Raw genomic sequence first — 9,415 nt, forward strand, 5'->3', positions numbered from 1 at the left:
GTGGGGGGGGGGGGGGGGGGAACTGGCAGCCAGATGTAAAAACTTTTTATTTGCACTTTCAATTACAAAACAGTATTTAATATTATTACAATTCTTATAGGTTTGACTCATATTGCTGATATTGTCTTGTTATATGTTATCTAGATATTATTTCTTTTATTTATTATGTTTACTTAACTTGACATATTTCTTTGAAAAATTACTGTACATAGGACATGAGTTTAGTTGTTTTACATTCTTTTTCATTTCATTTGCAAGAATCTGGAGAGAATCTGATTTCATGACTGCATACATTACTCACTATGTGGAAAAAAAAGTCTGCACACTGTTGCTTCCAAATATACTTACAAATTTAAACTTACTGCAAACGTGATGTTTCAAATGGAATGCTCATTGCTCACAGATGTTTCAGTTAAGTATCTGTATTAACTGAGCTTTGGTTGTTTGTGCTTCACATCTGTGTCATTTGCATGTTGATGTCAGGTAGACCATAGCAAGTCCCTTGCTGATTATAACTCATAAACAAAAAAACAATTTCAGATATGATATGCGTTATGATAGCAAAATCGTGACCCATACATAGAGGGCGGTTGAATCAGTTTAAATATACACTCTTTAGAGCTGGGGTGTTCAATTAAAGTTCCAAGAGGTCCGTTGTCTACATTTCCTTCCCAGTGAAAGTACGAACTATGTATGTGTATGTATATATATATATATATATATATATATATTCAGTGGAGTCCAATTAGTTATGAATAGGTCAGATGTTTTATCAAGCTAGTATTATTTTAGATAAGGTAGAAGGCCATGTGACAGAAAATATATGGGGATTCAGAGTTTTCCTCTTGAAGTCTGGACCATTTTCATATTTTGCTTAAAATAAGTATCTACTAAAAACAAACAAACAATGTACATAATAATCAAAACAAAGAAATATAATTTAACTATAATTTCAAAGTTTATGTTGTCTTTCCTTGCCATCTAAGGATATTTGCGAATTATTAAATATATTTGTGACCAAAAATATTAATTTGCAAGTGAAGTTTTTGCTGAGGTCGCCACTGCAACTATATATATTTACACGTTATAACTTAAAAATTTGCATGTAATGCCTATTTTCCTGATTGTTTTGCGATCACATCTTTTGTTATGTTCACGTATTAAACTGAGAAGTTTTAGTGTAAAAAAGAGTTTCAAACAGTCCTCATCTATAAACAATAATCTATCTATAAAAAAACTATAATCAATAAACAAAGTAATGTTTGTTTTAAAGTATGCCAAATTCATAACGAAATTCAAACAATAAATTCAGTTTTGGCGCTCTTTAATGCGGCAGGCGCGATCACTTTAGCGCCTCAGTTCAAGCGGCAAGTGAACCCATTTAATCTTTCTCTTTACTGCTATAGTACATAATGAACGTGAATTAACATCAAAAGGTAGGCTATTTTATATAGAGCCTACAGTACAACTTACTGAAATGTCTCATGTAAAAGCTCATTCAGTGTTTCAAACTGCGGAAAACGTGTAAAGCTTGTAAACATTGCAACTTAATACATTTACCTCAGAATAACCATTTGGTGTCCATAAGCTCATCAGTCAGCTAGAAAAATAACTATAAAGAGGAGCATTTTGCTATATTTATGCGCTATTGCATATTAATATTTTTACTTAACCTGTTGTCTGCATGATTCAACTCCTATAAAATAGCATTTTACTAATTAAGAAAAACATACTGAAAGTGTGAAAGACATATACTCTTAAAAATAAAGGTCCTTAAAAGGTTCTTCACAGAACCATTTTTGGTTCCACAAAGAATCATTCAGTCAACGGTTCTTTAAAGAACCATCTCTTTCTCAACTTTTGTGAAACATAAAGGTTCTTCAGATGTTAAAGGTTCTTTATGGAACCATTTAGACAAAAAGGTTCTTCTATGGCATCGTGAAGCACCTTTATTTTTAAGAGTGTATGACAACATTTACAGGATGCATTGAGGAGGAGCCCAAACTACACTCAGTGGCAAAGTGATGCTTATGGTTCATGATATTGATACATATTCTGTGTAATAAACAATGCGTGACTGTATATTTCAAGTTGGAAAAGACATTTAGTTCCCACTTTAAATGAACCTTAGTTCCCCGGCCATCTACAAGATGGATTAAAATGCTGATAAAGTCAAGAAAAGATGAGACATAAACACATGACAGTATGATTGAAATGTTAAAATGTAAAAAATAAAATAAAGTAATAATAATAATAATAATAAATAAAAAACATTTATTCTGTGGCACCTAAAAAAATTATTTGGCGCCTAAGTTTTTTTCCTTATAGGAGCCAATGGCTCCTTACTCGATTTTTTTGTCTGGAGCCCTGAAATATTAAATGAGCGTCAAAACTAAATAAACAACATTTATACAATTCAAAATTTGTTTGCATTTATTTTAAGGTGTCCTTGTTACAGTGTAATATTAAGTTTAGTACTGAGTAATATTGATTAACAACCTGTACTTACTGTTGTTTTAGGATTGGGATTATGGTTTGGTTTGGTTTAGGGTTAGTTGCAAGCAATTATGCATAGTTTACGGTTATTACTATATGTAACATGTAACAAGGACATTGTAAAATAAAGTGTTACCCAAAATTTTTTAAATTGCCTAAATTAAGCTGTCGCTCAAATGTTGGTTTGAAGTTATTGGCAAATTTATATATGTCCCAGAAACTGAATTATGATATTGTTGTCCAATTGTGTCAAGGAAGGTCGAGACCTCTGTAGTGGGGTAGGCCAAAATTACCCTTTTAACGGTAGTGGTGGGAGGCATACACAATTGATGGGTTTAAAACTAGCAGTATTTCATGCTGGGTTAATATTATGTTATAAAATGGTTTATCTAATAGTTCTCCGAAAAACAAATGAATGCCTCTGATGCTTAAAAAAAGGCCATTGTGTTGTTTATGTTCAGAAGCAGATGTTTAATAGCTTGTGGCACAGTGCAAGTGTGTAAAACAAATGTGTAAATACCGCATGGCTATGGCAAAAAAAATAAAGCTCTGTTTCAGCGAGGAGCGAGCAGTCTTTCCTTACGGCCATCATTAAGCAGATTTACAGAGCACTGTCTGAGAAAAGCTCCATGATATTGGTTATAGAGGGCATTAATTATGAAATAGACTTCTGGGAAGAAATAACAAAGTGTGGTCAGAGGTTTAAGAAGACTCTGACAATAAATCAGAAAGGACCCAATGATCCTATTAAACTTTAATGCAGATTTAACTCTCCATTAGCATGAAACGCAACGGGCAGGATGAATCTATGGGCATTATTAAGCATTCAACACTGATTCATTTTTAAACTTTGTTAATTAAGAAAATGCACTTTCTGTAGGCAATCAGTTATGTAAGGAATGAACCAAGCATTGCTCACAGAAAATCATTTATGTGTGTTAGCAAACTAGCCTTTATAGACCAGCCATTATGACATATTTGACATTACCAATGTTCACAGAGCCCACAAAATCATTAGCATTTCCCACAAAAATTGTTTACTATTTCATTACGAATCTGTTGTGGTAAGATCTAGTAAGGAGGGACCAATGGGGTCTTTTGTAAACAAATGTTGTAAAACATTTCCCCATTTTGCGAATGGCAGTCCCAGGATAAATAAAGGACTGAATAAAGTAATACATTGTGTCGATATGAATGCATGTGTTGTATTTCAGTACATTGACATCAACAGGACTTTCAATGTCTTTTTTCCTGTCTCAGAGATTTTCGGAAAGAAATATGTTGAAGTCCGTTTGCACTTTGATGTTTGCCCAGAGCCTCTGCATTTTTAAAATCTCACAAAGTCTCAGTCAACAAATGAGAATTGAGACCCTTTAATCAACTAAAATATAAGCTGGGAAAGTTCTGTCCTCTTAGGATTGAACAGAAATAGTGCTGTTTAGCGTGTTCCTTCTTTGAAAAGGGTACAGGTATTTACCACTGAGTTAAAAAGCACTCACATTGGGGACAAATCCTTCAGCAGACATGCACAGCATACTGGCCTACTGTACAACTAACCATGAGATGCTCTTATCTTTAAAAATGCTTGGTTTATTTGTCATTCGAAAGCTTGAAATTACAATGGAGTGCTTAGCTTGAAAGTGCTGAGCCAACAAACGCAATCTTGTACGGCTGTGAATGCACCGAAGCAAGTTGCCACGTATGCAGCGACCTCCAAAATCAAAGCATCGAGGTGCTTAAAGCACAACGAGACTTTTCCAAGAAAGCGCACAAGAGCTTTTGATGGAGTAGGCAGATGTGACACAGTGCATCAGGTTGGGAAATGGACTTGTGACCAGAGGGTTACACTTACACGGCTCACACTGCTGCGCCCCGGAGAGAGGCGACTAACCCGATTCGCACGAGAGAAAATGGAGCAATGAATCAGTTATGTAAGAATATTCTGGTGCTCTGTTGAGTGTGTACCTGTGCTAACAATGCTCTTACACTTTCTCCCCAGATTGATGCTGAGAGAGGAACCGCCCAGTGCTCCGCCCAAGAACATCGTAGCCAGTGGCAGAACCAACCAGTCCATTATGGTGCAGTGGCAGCCGCCTCCAGAGCCTCAGCTCAATGGAGTCTTGAGAGGTTACGTCCTCAGGTGAGACATGCACAAACCATTTCTCAAGTAGAACTTGACTGATGCAATGTGCAGAAATATGACTGCTGGTACTTCCACAATACTATGGCTTCAGTCCAAGATTCTCTATTGAGTCATTTTTCCAGTGAATGGTCATTTTAGACATTTTAGACGGCTTTTTTTTTTAATATATAGGTAATGTGTTTATTTCCTTGAAAAAATGTAAATTGTTTGTTTGAGCTATCCAACAAAGCAGCACTGGCTGAACCAATAGCGTGGGTTTGGGGTGGGGCCATCTGTTTCTGTGACCAATGAAAGTATTTGGGAAATAGATTTGAAGACTTTACAGTAGTGTTGCTTAAAGTTAGTTAATATATTTAATAAACTAAAATATAAGCTGGAACAGTTCTGTCCTCTTAGGATTGAACAGAAATAGTGCCGTTTAGCGTGTTCCTTCTTTGATATATTAACTATCAATGAGCATTACATTTGTTAGAGTATTTATTCATCTTTGTTAATGTTAGTTAATAAAAATACAACTGTTCATTGTTGTTTTTGTTAGCTCAGGTCCATTAAATAATATTTACAGATACAACTTTTAATTTTAATAATGTATTAGTAGGTGTTGAAATTAACATTAACCAATATTAATAAATTCTTAGTAGAAATTTATATTGTTAGTTCATGTTAATTAACGTAGTTAACGTAAGTTAACAAATGGAATCTTATTGTAAAGTGTTACCATTATTTTTGTAATTCCATTTTGTACCACTAATGGAACAAAAATCTGCATTTTTAAATACGTTTACTCATTTGGCAGTCACTTTTGATTAAAAAGTGAAGCTTATTTTGGGGCCAGCAATGTCAGTTTTGATTGCATTTGTCATCCCATCTAGATAATGGAGTTGACCTTAGTGCTGTCACTTTCACTGCTGTTTTAGTACAGTTGTAGCCAAGCACATTTATAAGCAAACTGATTTAAAAGGAGTGTTTGTGTTTGTGATAGTAAATCTAGTCAGGCTGTATTAAAGATTTTGGCAAACATGACACTCCACACTAGTAGTCATAACAGTACTATTTTGGTCAAATTTAAAAAAGCTTACAAATAAATAAAAATTATTAAAATATAATTGATTTAAAAAAGCATTTCCATTGTGAATGTGTCTTTAAGCATTGTTAGGGCCATGACACACCAAGCCAATATCAGCCTAGTTTTTGCAGTTTGTTCCGCATGGCTTTTTTTTCTGATTGAGCATATTGTATTGCCATCGGAGCCCATCAGCAAGCAAATGACAAGGCTCCAGAGGCTTTGTTTACAGTTTGTATATCTGCAGTCCTAACTTTTTTCGATTGACCTTTTTGAATGAACTGCTGGTTGTTGCTGCTAGTTATTTCCTTTCACACAGGTGCAGAATGTACGTGCAAGTTAGCATTGACTGTAGTCATTGAGGTGTGTTCAAGCGCAACTCTTTTGCCCAGACAAAGGTGACGTGAGGTGACTCCACAGTCGGCTTTCATCCTCACTAGTTTTTTATTTCAATTCTGTTTGTCTGGGCCTTTGTATGAAAAACCTGTCAAAAAAAAACTGATTTAAGTTTCACAAACCAGTTCTTTAATTTTGAGTCTAACATGAGTTTTCCTAAGTGTGTCAGACTGATTCGGACTGATCGGACTGATTCAAATCAGCCTATTAGAATGATTTCTGATGGATCACGTGACAATGAAAACTGAAAATTCAGCTTTGCCATCACACAAATAAATCACATTTTAAAATATATTCAAATAGAAAACAATTATTTTAAATAGTAATACTATTTCACAATATTACTGTTTTACTGTATTTTTAATCAAATAAATGCAGTCTTGGTGAGCATATGAGACTTCTTTCAAAAACATCATAATAATTCCAAACTTTTGAAAGGTAGGATATGCGTATGTTTAGCCAGCGAAGACAAACACAGTGGAAAGTCATGATGTGTTTGCTTTATTTCAAGGTATCCACTCTAAATTTTAGCATGTTATTTTGATTTATAGTTATAGTTATTTTACACCCAACAGAGAAGATCAACCAATTAAATGACACTCAGTTCTCTTACGTAGCAAGAGCTTGGATGCATTTCATTAGCAGTGTTTGACCACTCTTATCCTCCTCAATGGATGTGTTGTGAATGTTTTTAATAGCATTCCCCCATCAGTGGTGTGTTTAACACAGTTTCTTCCCTGAAAGAGAGCTAGTGTGTGCCTAATAATTATACAGCCTGTGGGATGACTTCTAATGGCACAGTGACCTGGAAGAAAATTGTTGTCACTCACTGTTTGGCCATCGATTGCCCTGATGCAGGTACCGGCTCGCCGGGCTCCCTGGAGAGTACCAGCAGAAGAACATCACCAGCCCTGAGATCAACTACTGCCTGATCACAGAGCTCATCATCTGGACCCAGTATGAGATTCAGGTGGCTGCGTACACTGGGGCAGGCCTGGGCGTCTTCAGTCAGCCTGTCACTGAGTACACGCTGCAGGGAGGTGAGACCTTGTTTCTCTGTCACACTCTCAGTTTTTTTTTTTCTCGTTACCTAACAGTTGCTGCTTCTATCAGCCTCTGTGTTTTCATCTATTCCTTTTCATCAGTGGAGGCAGGAAGCGTGCTGGTTTGAACCCGGTTGATGCAATACTTGTTTACATGCCACGCTGAGGTCAACTTTGCCTCCACGTAGACGCCGCATTTATTTTAGAGCCCTCTTCTCAGACAACTAATTTCCACGATAATCCTCTTCAAAACAATTATGTCAATTATGTACAAGGCCGCTTTTCTCTTCAGATGAGAAGAATCTATCTCAGGAAATTCAGAGTCCTCTCATTTGGACATTTTGGATGATTATCTGGGGAGCGGCAAACGTATCGACTCTGCTTTGAGAGGCTTCATCTGTCTAATTATTTTAAATAGACATACCATAAACAGAGCCTGTCAAGCAGCTGAATGGTATTGATGCAGCTCCACTGAGCACACTCACAATTAGCAACCCTGACGACATCACACATCCTAAGGAGAAACATTGTTATATTGACTTCTTGCAGTTGTTTGAATGAATGCAAAAATAGGGCTGTCAGTTTGAACATAGTAATTTTGAACAATTAATTATTAGCATGAAACTTTTATAAATGTATCACATTTATTAATGTCTCCTAACCCGTATGCTACTACAGGTAATGTACCACACCATTTAAAGTTTGGGGTCGGTATGAATTTTTGGTAACATTTTATTTTAACTCTATCCCCGCCAAACACGGAGTTATACGCTCTGGGACGCTATTACACATCTCCTGAATGAGTCCACGATCTCCCGATCAAAAACACAGACTAGGAAGACGCAGAAACGAGTGATCTCATATGTAAGCATATGCATATGAAAAATAATGCGATCATCAACAATAAACAGCATATAAATGAAAGCTGCCTAATGTTACCGAGTGAAATGGCGATCCCTGAAGTGGTAAAGGACTGTGAAGCTTTGAGCTTTGATCTATGCTTTGATCATCTAACTGAATATGATCCAGATGTAGTATTTGATAAAAATGCAATTTTCTCAGCTTTTTGATCAAAATGTTGCTTTTTTATGAAACTTGCCTATATTCAAGTGTTGATAAAAAAATAATTCTTGAAGCTAGAATAAAACTTTTTTTTTTTTTTAGGAGAGGCTTTGTTCTTTATTTTGATGTATTGCACGTTCATACAACAAAATATTCTGGAGGCCATGAAATTTTTGTGAAAATGATAAAAAATGCTGACGGTGGCTGGCAACTTTTTTCAAAAACCCTGGCGGGGAAAGAGAAAATATACTGCATGTCCATATTCTAAATCCCTACTCCTAACCAATACCAAAACTTAACAACTACCTTACTAACTATTAATAAGGAGCAAATTAGGAATTTATTGAGGGAAAACTCTTAGTTAATACTGAATATGTGTTCCCACATCTAAAGTGTTACTGATTTTATTTTATTTTTTAAAGAAATTCATACTTTTATTCAGCAAGGGCATATTAAATCGATCAAAAGTGGTAAAACTAGGGATGCCCCAAGCCAATCTCAAGGATCGGAATCGGGCCAGATTAAGCAATTTTTTTAACTGATCGGTATCGGCTCTCCTCAGCCCGATCCTTATTTTATGTCAGCTGCAGTGCCGGTGTTGTGCAGCAGGAGGCGGTATGTGTCTTTAAGTGGGTTTGCCAACCGCCATTAACAGGAAAAGAAGACGCTCAAATGTGCGTGTGTGTGATGCATGGGAAAAATTTAGGTCTGTTCTAGCGCGTAATACACGTTTGAGCTTCCGTGTTCAGTGTATTTGATGCGCACCTTTGTAACCATCACTCATTCATTTATCATTTACTTTTGTCTGCCGTCGGAGATGTCGTTGTTATAACACGTTGCTATGGCTTGAGTCTTGATTCGTACTTGACTAACAGACTGGAGTTCTGACACCGAGAGCTTCATGCTTTCTAACCTTATCTTCACTTTATGTTGCAATTACTCTGCTTATTATACGTATAAAATACAAGAAGTTTACATCAACTAGTTCCATATTCATAATTGTGACCACAAAGTCTGTTTACAGTGTCAACCATTGTGGCATGTTTACAGTACATCTGTCAATGTCTGTATACAGTGTGTGCATATATACATATGTGACTCTGGACCACAAAACCAGTCATAAGGGTACATTTTTCCGAATAAATAAGCATTCCATTGATGTATGTTTTGTTATGATAGGACAATATTTGGCCGAGATACAACTATTTGAAA

At 35.9% G+C, this 9,415-nt stretch overlaps 1 protein-coding gene across 1 annotated transcript in view; it reads left to right on the plus strand.

Annotated features, from left to right (window-relative positions):
* Nucleotides 1-9,415, plus strand: part of LOC107674633 (protein sidekick-1-like) — a 370,868-nt gene that overhangs the window by 291,412 nt on the left and 70,041 nt on the right. Inside the window, exons 16-17 of the mRNA XM_016468661.1 lie at nt 4,496-4,636; nt 6,957-7,138. Coding sequence (XP_016324147.1) covers nt 4,496-4,636; nt 6,957-7,138 — 323 coding nt within the window. The remainder of the gene's footprint in view (nt 1-4,495; nt 4,637-6,956; nt 7,139-9,415) is intronic.

Source organism: Sinocyclocheilus anshuiensis, unplaced genomic scaffold, assembly GCF_001515605.1.
Source record: "Sinocyclocheilus anshuiensis isolate Anshui unplaced genomic scaffold, SAMN03320099.WGS_v1.1 scaffold152, whole genome shotgun sequence".
In the NCBI taxonomy this organism is placed as follows: domain Eukaryota; kingdom Metazoa; phylum Chordata; class Actinopteri; order Cypriniformes; family Cyprinidae; genus Sinocyclocheilus; species Sinocyclocheilus anshuiensis.